At 42.4% G+C, this 15,684-nt stretch overlaps 1 protein-coding gene and 1 long non-coding RNA gene across 2 annotated transcripts in view; one reads left to right on the top strand and one right to left on the bottom strand.

The window, feature by feature from the left end:
- Positions 1 to 15,684, top strand: part of LOC132428526 (uncharacterized) — a 62,405-nt gene that overhangs the window by 1,113 nt on the left and 45,608 nt on the right. The gene's annotated exons all lie outside the window — the stretch shown is intronic.
- TTN (titin) overlaps positions 770 to 15,684 on the bottom strand; it is a 281,802-nt gene continuing 266,887 nt past the window's right edge. The window contains 13 exon segments of the mRNA XM_060016520.1: positions 770 to 2,090; positions 2,227 to 2,529; positions 3,066 to 3,219; positions 3,316 to 4,007; positions 4,743 to 4,899; positions 5,028 to 10,687; positions 10,812 to 11,405; positions 11,771 to 12,076; positions 12,192 to 12,767; positions 13,403 to 13,702; positions 13,818 to 14,123; positions 14,252 to 14,836; positions 14,938 to 15,240. Coding sequence (XP_059872503.1) covers positions 1,792 to 2,090; positions 2,227 to 2,529; positions 3,066 to 3,219; positions 3,316 to 4,007; positions 4,743 to 4,899; positions 5,028 to 10,687; positions 10,812 to 11,405; positions 11,771 to 12,076; positions 12,192 to 12,767; positions 13,403 to 13,702; positions 13,818 to 14,123; positions 14,252 to 14,836; positions 14,938 to 15,240 — 10,235 coding nt within the window. The 3' untranslated portion in view covers positions 770 to 1,791.

The raw sequence follows: 15,684 nt of genomic DNA, 5'->3' as shown, positions 1-15,684 counted from the left end.
CTCTGCTTTTAGGGCATCTGACTTAAGACAGAATACTTGCTGAATAAATTAACGAAGACCCAAGATCTTCTTTGGGGGAGTAAGAATTGACAGTGCATTTGCTTCAGCTTTGGCCGCTTGTACTTACATTTAGGGGGTAATTTAGGCAAAGAATCGACTTTATAGGTTTACAATTAGGATTATCTAATTGAGGTGGATAAATACAGATTTTTCTGGTGCTAGATATTTTATTATGAAGTTGTTTTGAAAAGCCTAGTAGGACTATACCATTTAAAACGAGTTCTTTAGCTTTGAGGACTTTGATTTGTTCTGTCTCAGTTTGGAGCTGCAATAGTCAGTAATGGATTCAGTTGCACAATTGATCATTTTCCCTGAAATTGTCATATTCTTTTCTATACTCCTTGAGGGACAGGGTCTATTTCATCTTGCTCATCTTTGCGTTGCTGTCTGGCACAAAATATCGTGAATTGTAATGTTCAATATCTTTGGATTTAACGAATCAGCTCCCATAAAAATATTTTTCTTGATAATAAGTTTAGAAGATTTGATCTATTATTTTGGGGGATTTTTGTTAACTTTTGGGGGTAACTTTATCCATGAGAATCATATCTATGCTTTAAAAAAATTGTGGAATGCATTCAACATGGTAATTTAAATATTTGCTGTGAAGAACTTGAGTTGCTTCTTCTTATCTATGATCATTTGTGTGATTTGCAAAGGCACATACCTCCCCAACCCCAGAATTTTACAGAAAACAACCAATCACAAATTTTGAGGTGCAGATAGCTTGCTTTATTTTGTTGTTACTATCTCAAGGAGGTCCAACAATTATAACTAACAATTGAATTTAAACCTGCATGAAAAGAACTACATCAAATTGATATTTTGGGCAGTTAGTAATATTTTGTTGTTTTTAATTTAACGACAGCTTTATTTTGTTGTTGTTGTTCTTTATTTTTTGCTGTGGCTCATTGCTTAGTTGCCCCGGTTTCTCTGGTGTAATTTAAATTTAGAGCTACCACACGAAGGCGTTGGCTGCACCCCGGGACCTCCAAGAGTTGGCACTGCTCTGGCATAGGAACGCATGAACAGCTTGGTTAAATGAGGGGATGGCCAGGTGATGTTGCTTTTCCAAGCTACCCAGGCACTCTCTATGGTCAGAGACAGTGTGAAATGAGCGAACAAAGTGTTGGCCGTTGCACTTTGCTCTGGTAATATTTAAGTCATGATCATTTTGAGTGTGACATCATCAGAGAAAATGTAAGACGTTAAAGTGTTGCTTACAGGAGGGTAAATGCAAACATCACCAATGCCTTACATTTCTGATTCAGTAAGTATTGGTGCACATATCAGGTGACGTGCACAGCATCATGTCGGTGGATAGGACATCTTCAATGGGGAATTTCTCGACCCATTGAGGCATACTTAGACATCAACATTATGTTGAGGCACAGAGATTGATTAAGTGTTGAGCAGGGTATTCGTTCCATAAGAAACTTTCTCCTACCAACAGTTAGTTTCAACAGTTACATTGTAAAATGTCATAAAATAAATGGTACAAAACTTTATAACCGTTAATTCGGCTATATACAGTATGTACATGTCACTAGAAAATGTATAATCTTAGGTCAACAATTAAGAAAAGATTGAAATGCATATTTTTGAACTTCGACTCATTTAGGTTGATACAAAACTACATTTTTGTTTAAGTATTTACAGATCAGAAAGATTAGTCTATGTGAATCGTTCAGGAAAGGTTAAGAATGTCTGAATATGAGAGCACAGGCCCTCTTAAATGGATCGAATATTTATATTCACAGTAGCTGAGTCAGATCCAAATTCATTCTCTAAGCTCAGGGTATAAAGTCCACCATCTTGTTTCTGTACATCCATGATGATCAGAGTTGTCAGGTCATCTGTGTTTTCAGTATGGAATCTCCCTTGCTGTTCTTGATTTTGAATTTTTCTTCCACCGTGGGACCATGTTATTTCCGGGGTAGGCTCACCCGTAAAAGCGCAGGCTACTGTTAAAACTTTGCCCTCGTCAATGCTGATGTCAGAGGGAAGAGCTTCAATTTTAGGTGGAATTCCTTTATGGAACAACAACAACAAAAAAGTTTTAGGATCACTGAAAATATAACAGTTTGCTTTCTACTGAATTGTATGTACTAAGGACTCTACATGCTACTAGGCTTGTCTACCTCTACCAGTAATTTGATTGCTCACCTCTTAGGCCTGCTTTAAGCATCCTACTAGTTGAGCTTTCCAGTTGTGTCATACTAGATTTTCCCATAAAACTGCTGGAACTCATTTCTACAAAAGACTCTTGCATGGAGGACATGCTTTGGGCAGACATGCTTGCAAATTTCATTTCGGTCATGCTGCTAGCACTGCTGCTGCTGAAACTGCTGAAGGAGGCCTCCTGCTTAGAGGCAGACATTTGGACTGACTGAGACGAGAAGCTTCCTTGCAAGCTCGTGTCACCACTTGTCCTCAATACTACCTCTCTGGGAGGTTCTTCAACTAGAGCTGTGGAGCATAGCAGATACACAGTGAACACCAATGACATCTGGTTAATTGGTGACATCTGACACTGACTTACAGAAATGGAACACTTAGACACACACACAGAAATGCAACCCAAACAATTTGCTGTGGAAGCACAAGCAAATACATACATACAGTTGTCAAGAGCTAGCTCAGTGTCTCCCAGAAACGAATCCTTATATTTCTATCATTACATTACATGCAGGTGCTAGAATCACTAGGAGAAAAATGATTAGTCATACAGAAAATAATTTTTATATTGTGCATTCTGAAAATACATGTAATAGGACAGTTGGTAGCTTTGCTTTGAAAGTTAACTTATCCATGTTCCTGTCTCGCTGTAAAGAAACGTTGACCGTTAAGAATGAATTCACACAGGAGGCCTGTGTCTCTTACACATGGAACTTAATGAGGCTCCAGAGAGTTTGCTGGGCTCAGAAGACAAAAGCAAAAAAACAAACCAAAAAACTCAGATAACGGCCTTAAGCAAGTAAGGAAAATGATAAAGATATACTTACGAAGGACCGTTAAGGAAGCAGTAGCTGAACACTGGCCATGGAAATTTTTGGCCTTAATTGTGTATTTCCCACTGTCACTTACTGAGGCCTTTCGGATTTCAAGGGAATATACGTTTCTGGAGCGACTTACGCTGATATTTGAAGAAACAGAAATCTAAAAAGAAGAGAAAAAAAGGGTTTCTTTGAGCTCTTCAGGAGTAGATGGAGTATTTAAAGCTTTCTTCAGTAATATATTCATAACTCAACTTACTGGCAGGTTGTTTTTAAACCATTCGATTTCAGGCGATGGCTCACCACTGATTTCACAAGAAAAGAGAACATTTTGTCCTTCGTTAACATTTTGAGATCTGGGCTGGGAGATGAAGGCTGGAGCATCTGAGAGTTCTTTGCTCAGGGTCAGATCATACTGACACTTGATGATTCCTTGGCTGGTTTTGCCAATGCAGGTGAGGATCCCTTCATCTTTGTGACCAGCCTGCTTGATGGTCAGCGTCTGGTCGCTGCCTGAGACGCCATATCTGTACTCCTCGGAGTTACTGAGCTCTACCCCATTCAATACCCATTTCACATCAGTGGCACCAGCAATGTTGGCTTTTAAAGTCACTTTCTGACCATCAGGTATACTCATCTGAGTAGAATATGCTTTAATCTCGGCATGAGTTCTGATTTCTTCTGATGCCTGTGATGTTTTAGTGATTTCCTCATGGACAATGGATTTTTCCAGGGAGGTCGCTTCTGATTTCTTGACTTTTTCGGAAATCAGAACTGTTGAAGCTTCCTCCTTGAGGGCCAGCTTCTCTGGAGATTTCACCTCTGACATCTTGATTTCTTCAGAAATTAGGGCTTTTTTGGAAATTTCCTCTTGGACATCTGCCTTCTTCTGGGATATACTTTTGGAGGTCTTTTGTGTCGATACTTTCTGTATCTCAGTGTCTTTTACAGCTGAAAAAGAAAGCTCTATAAGGCAAACTGAATTGGAAAGAGGCCCCACCCTCTTCTCTTGTGGATTCTGTAAGTGAATAATATACAAAGAAAAAACATTAACTTAACGCATGCAGTGTGGGTAATACCTAACTCTTTCTCAGTCCCAATCTTGGAAAGTTGTCATGCATGACTTTGGAGATCAGTGTAATGATTATTTAAACTAAACTAAACAGAAGAATGATTTTTATGACTTAAGGGGAAAAAAAGTTTTGCAAAGAATAGTTGAAGGATTTAGGAGATGGGTGGATCTAGGAGATTTTGAGTAATTAAAACAATTGAATTATGTTTTAGAAGACTGAGATGAAAGCAAGCTAATTTTAATTGGGAAAACCGATACAGTTCTTTCATTAACTTTCCACTGCTTTGGAAAATTAGCAAGAGTGAAGCTTTAGGGAAGAAGTGCCATTTTGTATAATCACCTGACTTTATTCTTAAATGTTCCTGGGAGCAGGAATCTTATATAATCTCTATGGAATCTTATATAACACCACATACAATTAGACACTTAATAAATATAAAAGTGTATGCTAACTTCAAATATGTGTACTTGTACATTTGTGTACAAATGGTATTCTGTAACTTGGTAAAAGTTTTATTTTAATACTTTGTGTGTGTGTGTAAGGAATAGTGTTTAGAAATGTTTCCTTCATATTGTTTTCTGAAAATTATTGGTAAGAATAAAAGCCAACCTACCTTTTATTGTTAATTTGCAGCTAGAGGACACAGATCCAGCTGAATTTGTTATTGTACAAGTATAAAGTCCACCGTCAGAAGTATCAGTCTTATGAATTTCTAGGAAGAATCCTCCTTTGTCTTCAGAGAGTTTATATTTACCTCCTTGTGTTATAGCCTGTAGAATGCACGTGATTTGAGTTTTAAAAAGTGATTTAATTTTAAACTTTCTTTGGGAGATGGGGAAGAGGGAAGAGGTTAGTTTTTTTAGAAGATAAGTTTAAGGATCATTTAAGAACTGGTTACCTTTCCATCCTTTGTCCAGATGACAGTTGGCTGGGGTTCTCCAGTAGCTTTAACTGCAAACTTAGTGACACTGTCTGAAGAAATAGTTGTATCCTGCAGCCCAGTAACAATTACTGGTTTTGTGGAAACTGGTTCAGGAGCTTTTGGTTCAGTTTTCTTGGTTTCTGTTGGCTCAGCAGTTTTCGGAGCCGCTTTCTTGGTTTCTGTTGACTCAGCAGTTTTCTGAGCTGCTTTCTTGGTTTCTGATATGCTTGAAACTTCCTCATGGATATTCTTAAAGGCTTGTCCCACAAATTGGAAGTTAGTTTTGGAAGTTCCACCTTCACCAGAAATCTCACAAACGTATTCTCCACAATCAGATTCAGTGAGGTTATGGATTTTGAGCTCATAGGTACCATCTGCCGAATAATGAAACTGGAAATGCCCATTTTCCTTCAGTTTCTTACCATCTTTATACCAGGTGACCTCTTTGGCACACAATACAGTACTTTCGACCACACAGGTCAGCTTTGCTATATCTTTAGAAGCTTCTGCTTTCAAGGACTGAATTATCTTGGGTGGGGCAGTGGCTGGCAGCTGCTGAACCTTTTCTGTTGGTGTGGGTTTTATCTCTGTGGGTGATACAGCTTTTGGGTGAGAAGTCACCGGCTCTGGGGATTTCACTTGTTTTGGAGACTTGACTCCTTCTGGGGATTTTACCCGAGGCTCTGGGGATTTGACTTTCGGTGGTGATGTCAGAGCCTTTTCAGTAACCCTGGCCTTTTGAATGGTCAGAGTAAACTGTGCCTCTTGCTTCCCTTCGCTGTTCTCTACCACCACGCTGTAGTTGCCCTCATCCGAAGCCTGGACTGAAGAGATCTCAAAGGTCGATTTGTACTTTGCGGTGGTCACTTGGTGGCGGGCAGAAGTGCTTATGACTTGTCCCCTACGCAGCCATGTCACAGTCGGTACCGGCTCACCATCTGTATCGCAAGAAAACCTTGCAGAGTCGCCTTCATACACCGTTATGGACCTTGGCTTCGTAAGAATTCTTGCTGCCAAAGTTGTCTTGATCTTCCTGTGTGTGGATTTTTCTTCCAGCGACTTTTCTTCAACTGCAGCACTTTTCATTTCTGCAGATGCATGGTGTTCATATGATGAGAGACTTTCCTTTGTCTCTGTCATCTGTGATTTCATTTCCCTGACGGAAGAGGAAGCTTCCATCTCAGATGTTTTCTTAAATGATGAAACCGCATATGCCTCTGTTCTCGTCAGCTCAGGGAAAACAGATCGGGGGACCTCTTCGTCTCTGCGCTGGGAAGCATAGGTGGTGTAATCCCCTCCCGTGACGTCCAAGGTTGCATAGTCAGAAGCCTCACCTTTGTAGTTGGTGCACACGGCACGGTATGTTCCGCTGTCATCAATATGACAGTCCAGAATTTCCAGGGTCAGAACCCCACTGGTGTTGGTGTAATGAATCTTACTGCTCTCTTGAAGTTCTACACCGTTGTGGTACCATTTGACCTCGGCAGTTGGCTTAGACTGAACATTTAAGATAAAACGTGTATTTTGGCCGCACGGTACCCTGTGGGAGCGCATCCTCAGTGTGATTCGAGGCATGTGGTCCAGCGTAAAAGGCTGCTGACTCAAAACCTCATACTTCCTTTCTGATGTCTTCTGAGTTTTTAAAGCAGCTTTCATGGACTCATACCTGGAAAAGATATCAAATCTTGCTGACCTCTCAAATCTTGACAGTGAACGCTCACTAGACACAGGGCTGGGGGAACGTGGGCGAGTCCTTTCTGGGGTAGGAGACCTTCTTTCTACGTCATCTTCATCTTCATATTCCTCAGCTGGCTGTGGCCGCGGCCGGATCAGCTCGGACACCGGCCTCATCAACTCGATGTAGGTCGGAGACAGGGAGCGCCGGCGTCTCAGCAGCCTGGACACCGAGGAGGAAGCGTCTCTCTGAGCGTGTTTGGAGATCTCATATTCTTCCTCAATTTCCGTTATTTCAGTCACTTCTCTCTGGCGTCTTGATTTCTTTCTAGATTTTTCTTCCTTCGCCATGTGTTCCAGCTCGCTTTTGTATTCCGAGAGGCGCTGGGTGGTGGTGACTGGACGCAGCAGCTCTTGGTCCTCTCTCTCGGCCATGATCCTCTGCCGCTGCCTGGGCTGCCTGTGCCAGGTGCGGGCGTGCCGCTCCCGCAGCTCCGCGTAACTCGTGCTGGTCTCCGCCTTCGTTGGGATGTGATACGTTGAGTATCTGAAGTCTTTTCTTGCTTCCTCCACCTTGACATGAGCTTGTGGGGAAGGGTAACGCAGACTCGAAAGCTCAAAACGTGGAGGGCTCCGGCTTGGGGGTGAGGCTGAAAAACCCAGTTCCAGCTCTTCTTCAAGACGCAGCCTCTCTTCCTCTGTTCTCTTCATTGCCAGGTAGTCGTCAATGGGCAGGAGTAATTCTTCATCCGAGATGTCACCGAGAGAACGTCTCCTGGGTCTGTAATAAAAGTAATAATCAGGAGAAGGTGTACGCCGGCGGGCTGGTCTCACCATTTCAAGGTCGTCTTGGGACAGTTTGGGAATCCTCCACTTGGGTCTGTATTGATCGGTGATGCGTGGAAGAGGCATCACGTAGAACTGTTCCCATCTTGAAAGGCGGATGCGCTTGGGTCTTTTCTGTACAACTCTGTCCATCTTCCCAGGCATTTCAAATTGATCGCGTATCTTTTTGTACCATTTCATGTCAGACATGGGCACAAACTGCTTAATGTGTTGGTCTTCTTCTATGGCAGCCGGTTTGTACTTGCGTGGCTCTGGTACTTCGTAAGGCATGCGGAGTTTTCTCTCCTCCTTCTTTTCTTCCGTCTCAAGTCGGTATTCCCCTTTTACAGTCTTGGTGCTGACGGCTGGTTTGTAAAGGGTGGCAGCTTCTCTCAGTGCCTCCTGGGCGACCTGTGTCAGTGGCACAGTCTCAGTTCCGGAAAGAATTTCAGCCATTCTTAGCGTCTTGTCAATTTGCCTCTGTACGTGTCGTTCGCGCTCCTCCTTCGTCTTGAACTCCTGTTTGACGTACCTCAGGCGTTCCACTTGTAGGTGGGCCTGGCAGCTGGTGGATCCAGCAGTGTTTGTGGCTGTGACTCTGTAGTAACCCGTGTCTTCAGGCAAAGTATCCCTGATATGAAGAGCATAATAATCCAAGCCTTCGTGGATAATTTCGATATTAGGCCCGAGGGACAGTGGCTGACCGTCTTTCTCCCATTTTAATGTTGGCGGGGGGATGCCAGACACCCTGATCTCAAAGCAGACACTTTGGCCTTCTTGGCATTCTGCGTTTGCCAGTAGCCGTTTGAACATGGGTCTTAGGGTCGTACCTGTTGGAGGTGGGTGTGGGGTCACGGTCAGCTTTGCTTTGCAGCTGTCTTCACCGTATTTGTTTCTTGCAACAACAGTGTATTCGGCAGCATCATCCGTAGTTACACTGTTGATTGTTAATTGGTAAAGACCCTTGTCGGACTCAAATGTGTACTTCCTATCATCATCACCTGGTTTGATTTTCTGACCTGATTTATACCATGTAACTCGAGGCTCTGGGTGGACAGTTATAGTTACTCCAAACCGGACATTTTCACCCACATAAACTGTCCTGTTATAGAGAGGCAGCGTGAATTCTGGTGGCCTTTCCAGGAGTCTCATGGTATCTGTTCTGCGCTTAAGTTTCTTTATGGTTCTACGGCAGTAATAGTCGTAAACTTCTCTCACACCTTTAACAAACAGCTCTGCGTAAGAACTGTCTTCCCCGTAGTCATTGACTACTTTGCATCTGTAGGTACCGTCATCGAATTTGGTAATGTCTTTGACATACATGGTGGCCACTCCATCGTCATAAGTGATTTCATATTTCTCACTGTTCTCCAGCTGTCTGACACCAAAGTACCAAGTCACTTGGGTAGACTGATCGTAATTTTCAATTTTGCATACGTATTTGACATATCCTCCTTCTTCAACGACTGCATGCATTATCTGTCCAGAAACTGGGCCGATTTCAATGGATGCCACTTTAACTTTAGCAATGCTCACTCCCTTCTGAGATCGAATTGCACCACCACAGGAGATCCTGGCTGCAGACACAACCAAGTTGAGGTCTTTCTTGATCAGGGTGTGGTAGTAACGTCGGTGTTTCAATGTCCTGATCACTTTAGTACTGACTCTTTCTATCTTCTGCTTCAGCCATGGGTGCTGGAGAGCCTCAGATGCTGTCATGCGAGATTTTCTCTCTTTCACTAACAGCCGGTCAACAAAGTCCATGGCTTCAGTGCTGATCTCTTGGAATGCTTCTTCATCAAAGGTATATTCAGCATTCATGATGTTCTCAATTACCTGTTGGTTAGTTTCAGCCAGGAATGGATTGATACCACTCAACAGCACATACACGAGTGTTCCGAGTGACCACATGTCTGTGGCTGTGCTGACAACATCATGCTGGTGGACTTCAGGTGCATAGTATTCAGGGGCAGTGAACAGAAGCCTAAAGTTGTCCCCTGGCTTCAGCTGATGGGCCTGACCGAATTCTATGATTTTAATGGTGGAGCTCCTTCTTGTTTGGTAAATGATATTTTCTGGTCTAATGTCAAAGTGTCCAATATTATGACTGTGTAAGAACTCAAGTGCTTCACAGACCTGGCGAACATAGCTTACAATTTCTCTCTCATTAAGTTCAAAAGCACTTGTGTTAATGCGTTCAAATATGTCAAGTCCTGATATGAACTCAAAGATCATAACTAATTCTTCCATGCTTTCAAATGATTCATGGAGGTATAAGATATTTCGGTGCCTAGCGATGTTTAGAATGGAAATTTCTTTCTTTACCAAAACCTGATCAGCCCCTTTGACTTTAACAAATTTGGCCATGTATGTCTTCTTTGAGGATGTTTCAACACAACGGTGGACAATTCCAAACTGACCACGCCCAAGATCTTCAGCAATCATATATTTCTCATAGAGTTCCTTGGTTGAAGAGTGAGATGCTTTGGTCATAGAAACTTCCCTGGTTTCATCAACCTCTTCATCATAGTTCATAGCTCTGGTCTTATCTTCTTTGGTTACGGTTGGTTCTGAAGGCTCAGAAGGCTTGCTTAGGCCAAATTTATTTTCCGCTATTATACGGAACTGGTAACTTGTTTTTCCAAATAAGTTGATCACGGTATAGTGTGTTTCTCGGGCCTGTCCTACGCGGATCCATCTTTCTGCAGTGGTCGCACATTTTTCAACAATGTAGTTGGTGATTTTGCTGCCACCATCAGAAGCTGGCTCAGTCCATGTTAAGTTGACAGAATCTCGTGAGACGTCACTAACTTTGACTCCTCTGGGTGGGTCGGGAACATCGGCCACATCCAGTTCAACTGTCTTCTGATCAATTCCAAACCTGTTTTTAGCACAGACCACATAGAAACCAGCATCTTTTCTCTCCACTCCATTGAGGAAAACAAGTGACGTGAAAGATCTTGTGACAATAACTTGGTAGTGGCCATTGTTGTCGATGAGATCTTGTCCTTTCTGCCAGGTGATCACTGGGTCTGGTTTGCCACTGAATGGGATCTTGATGCTGATTACCTCACCTCGGAGAGCATGGACTGCTCCCATGCCTTCAAGATTTTTAGGCAAGTGTATCTTGGCTGGAACTGTATCAGAATAAAAGAAGGAAGAGTATAATTTAGCAATACCCAACACTATTTAAGAGCACCCCCCCCCCAATTAATAATATGTAATCTAGCACCAAAATGATGTTTGCTGATTTGTTTTTACCTTCTACTTCCAAGGAGGCAGTGCCAGACACAGACCCTCCTTGGTTGGTAGCTCTGACTTGGTAAACTGTGGCATCATCATCTGTGACGCTTGTAATGATGAGCTGGTGGTAGCCACCCTTAAACTCTTGAATCCTGTACTTTAATCCATCTGCGATGATTTCTTTGCCTTGTCTGTACCATTTCACAATTGGTTTTGGATGACCAGTCACTTTGCAGACCAAAGTAGCATTGCTCTGATATCTGACATTTAGATTTCTCAGTTCCTCTTTAAAGTGTGGTGCCTGAATTGGGACATCAGATTTGGGAATGACAGGTTCTGATATTTCACTCCATTCGCTTTCCCCACCTAGGTTTTCACATTTCACACGGAACTCATATTCAAGACCTTCAATAAGGTTTTGCACTGAAAAGACGGTTTCTCGAATTTCATCTGTTGTCACAGCAATCCACTTGTTCTGCTTCTTCTCACGCTTCTCAAGGTAGTAATTTCTAATCTTTGCACCTCCATCACTGGCAGGTGGCTTCCAGGCCACAACACAAGAATCTTTTGTGACAGCAGCAATAGTTGGTTTGCCAGGAGCACCTGGCTTTTCTGTTTAAAACAAAAAGCATTTGACTCATGGGGTGAAACAAACAGCTTTATGAAGAGCTTATTTTATAAAAAATAAAATGTTATGAACCCAAAGTTCTATTAAGAATAACTAATCCAGAAAAATGAAATTGGTTACTTTATGCTGAGAAACTTACTGCAACACAAAGTTCCTTTTTAGAGAAAAAGGGGATGGGGTATGCATGTGCCCTTTTAGATAAGCAAAAATTCAATTTAAGTGAGATAAAAGGCACTTGTACTTTAGCTGAATCTTTGCTATCTCCTTTCAAAAGTTATTTCTGTTTAAAAAAAAAGTTTCACATACAGATGGAATTTTGCCATAGGAAGACTGTAGAGGTTGTACTCACCAAATGGACTCTTAATGATTACAACTGAGGAGACTTCTAGAGGGTCACTGATGCCAAACGTGTTCTGAGCCGAAACCCGGAAGTAATACCCAGCATTTTCTGTGAGGTTCACAATTCTACAGGTTGTCACTGAGATGGCTGAAGACACCAATTGCCATTCAGCCCCTTCCTTGGCCTCACATTTCTCTACCACATAATTGGTGATCCAGGAGCCTCCGTCATCTGCAGGTGGTTTCCAGCTGATCACCACAGAGTTCTTCAATAGAGCTTCAATCACAATTGGTCCTGTAGGTTTGTCTGGTTTATCTGTTGGGAGAAAATACAATTGGAGTGGTTTCTGTAGTGTGTCTCCCAGGATATTTTTCTTTTTTCTTTAAAAACAACAACAACAACAAAACCACTGCAAATGAAAATAAAATACCTTGTATTTCCACATCAAGGATGGCATCCACCGTTCCAAGAACATTACTGAGCTGAACTTTGTATTTCCCAGCGTGAGTCTTACGTTGGATATTCTTCATGACGAGATGAGTATACTGCTCAGTGTTTTCAATAGCAATGTTTTCTGAGTTTTGCAAACGTTTCTGGCCATGGAACCAAGTGATGGCAGGTACTGGACGGCCAATGTATGTAACGTGAAGTCGAAGCGTTGACCCCACAGCACCGTAATACTTCTCTTTCAGTGGGTAACCGGGATGGAATTGTGGCGTTGCTTGCAGGAGAAGCTTACTACTGGATTCTACTTCTCCAACCTCATTGGTAGCTATGCAGGTATAAACGCCTTCATCTTCTTGTTCCTCGGTCATTACTGTTAGAGTATGTGTGCGTCCATCTGAAGACATTTTGTACTTGCGGCTTTGTATCAGCTCCTTACCAAATCGGTACCATTTAATGTCTGGTAGAGGCCTTCCAACAATCTGGCATGAGAGTTGAGCAGCTTCACCCAGTTTGGTGGTGACATCCATCATTTCTTTGCGTACTCCTGGGGCCTCTCCAGCTGAAGGGTATGAAAGATAACATTAATGCATTATTGTTACTACTGAATCTATAATCCTCTGTCCTTGTATATCAGGAATGAATTCATCCTATTGACTAATACTTCATTAGACACCATTATTTACATATGAGTCTAATTCTTAAAAAGGCTTCACAGTGACTGGAGGATCATCTGGAAAGTAGAGATTCAATGAGCACATCATCATATTATTATGTAGAGTGACTTTTTATGATCGGGAGGCATTAACAATGTATAGGGTTTTGGGGAAATATTAGTTCTCTATAAATCTGTAGATTTGCCCTTACTTAGGTTCACCGAAGTGGGGTACATTTGTTGACCCTTCAAGTCTTACTAGGAGTATTAAAAAAAAAACACCGTTGTATTCAAGGGAGAAATTGCTTTAGGAATCAGTTCACTGCACCTAACAGTTCACTGCTGAGGTTATGTGCTTGGAATGACTTCCTCTAGAAGCATCAACTATTCCCTGTGTGTGCATATGCCAGAGTGAGTGATTTCTTTCCAAACACTTGCTCTCCAGTAAAGCTTTCTGGAGATCTACTTAGTCCAGAGGAAGAATTAGCCTTAACATGTTGCTCAGTTTGTAAACCATAAGCAGAGAACTAATGGCTACTTACATGTTAGTTTCGTCTTTACAGACATAGCGGTTCTTCGAGGTCTGCTCAGCCCTGTCTCATTCTCAGCAAAAACCCTGAATTCATACTCCGTAGCTTCCAGCAAACCCCCTATTGTGAATTGCCTGTCCTTGATGCGGTCCTTACTGCTCTTCTTCCAGGCACTGTCTCCAGATTGTCTATATTCGACCCAGTATCCAAGGATTTCTTTGCCACCATCGCATTCAGGTTTCTCCCATTGTAGAGTGACGCTGTCTTTGGATATTGAAAGAATCTCGAGTTCTCCAGGTTGGCTTGGCTTATCTGAAATATTTGAAAACAGTTGAAAAGGAAATCAGCTTTCCTGCTGAAGTAAAAGAAAAACAGCAAAGGTGGTTTGCCTCTCTGATTCTAACCCCTTTGGAAACTCTTTCCTTACCAAATGGATCTTTGCAAACAACTGGTTCAGAAGCAGGGCTGGTCTCGCTTAGGCCAACGTCATTCTGTGCGATGATGCGGAACTGATATTCCGCGTCGGGAACAAGCCCGGTGATGGTGTACATTGTGGTGGTGATCTGAGTCTTGTTGTGTCTGACCCACTTGTCAGTTGATGTCTCCTTGCGTTCAATGTAGTAGCCTGTGACCCGAGAACCACCATCGTCTCTGGGCCGGGACCAGGACAGGCTGACAGAACTCTTGGTCACATCTAGTACTTCTGGGGGATTGCTTGGAGGCTCGGGAGGGTCTAGGAATGTAAATGGAAAACACATGTGTTAGAATGCAGTCCCAACTCTTGTAAGCTGGTGGCTTTCCTTTCGAAACAAAAGAGCACTGAGAGGATTTTTACAGTGTTATGGTTGGAAGAGCACTTACTCAGTGGTGTTTTTGGTATGACTGGTTCCTCAGATTTCAAGGGTTTGCTTATTCCAAACTGGTTTTCTGCTGAAACACGGAAATGGTACTCCACATTTTCTTTGAGGCCTTTTACAACCAGAGATGTACCTCGGACTCTGGAGTCGATGGTGTACCAGGCGGCTTTAGGCACTTCTCGTCTCTCGAGGATGTAGCCTAAGATGTCAGCACCACCATCGTCGGCAGGGGGTCTCCAACTGACCCTTACAGAGCGAGCTTGTATGTCGTCATATTCAAGTGGTCCTTCTGGAGTGTTGGGACTTCCTATCACCCTGACCTTGATGTAGACAGCCTTCTTGCCACATTTGTTTTCCAGAACCAGGTCGTAAGTGCCAGAATCATCCCTGTCTGCTTCTTTGATTACAAGCTCAGTGTGAGTTTCAGAGGTTGCAATCATGGCACGCTTACTAATATCTTGGCCTTCCTTGGTCCATTTACATATTGGGAATGGTTTTCCTTTGATTGGTATGGTAAGTCTGATGACCCCACCTTGTCTTACACAGATACCTTCCTGGTATCTTTCATCAAGTTCATAGTCAGGATATTCTGGGAAGAAAGGGAGGGTTACAATTAGCATTTTGGGAGGCGGGTGTAGGAAACAAGTCTTAAGGCAATTACAGCAGAAAGTAAATGATCATATGTCTTACCAAGCATTTCCGTGACTTTGACTGTTCCTGGTACCTCAGCGGGCTCCCCAGGTCCACCAGCGTTACAAGCTAGGACACGGAATCTGTATTCAGCGCCCTGAGGTAGGTGTGTGAGAGTATACTCCCGAATCTTGGTTGGGGTGGTGTTGCATTTGGTCCATTCATATTGATCAACTTTTTGCATTTCGATCAAGTAGCCTGTGACTTTAGATCCTCCTTCATCTTCTGGAACACTCCAGGCCAGGGAGACTGATGTCCTTGTTGTATCAGTAACTCTTGGGTTTTGTGGCTTTCCTGGAGGAGCTGGGAATAAGAATAAGACAACAACATACTTGTTAAAGTTTCTGCAAAGTTGAAAATCGAATGCACCACCTAACAATTTCAGTGAGTTGTGGAAACATGGACTATAACAGTAGAATATTTTTCATTTTGTAAATGTTTAATTCATTTTAATCAGTTAACATTACTTAAAGCTCTTGGTTTTTCCTTTGTCTTATTTGTGCTTTGTTTATAATCACTAATACTATCTTACATTTACCATCAGTTTTTAAAGTGCTTCCAGAAATATTAACTTGCTTTACAATTTTAACTGTGATATAGGGTGTGTATTGTGAGTTCCATTTTAAAGCGGGAGAAATAGACTCAAGAGAAGAATATAAAAAGTTATTTGCCCAAAGTTGCCCGGGGTTGGAGTGGGGAGGGGATTGATGACAGAGGACACAACTGAACTTTTTGAGCTGTTGGAAA

Source organism: Delphinus delphis, chromosome 7 (assembly GCF_949987515.2).
Source record: "Delphinus delphis chromosome 7, mDelDel1.2, whole genome shotgun sequence".
In the NCBI taxonomy this organism is placed as follows: Eukaryota; Metazoa; Chordata; class Mammalia; order Artiodactyla; family Delphinidae; genus Delphinus; species Delphinus delphis.
This window is presented reverse-complemented; position numbering and strand designations above follow the sequence as displayed.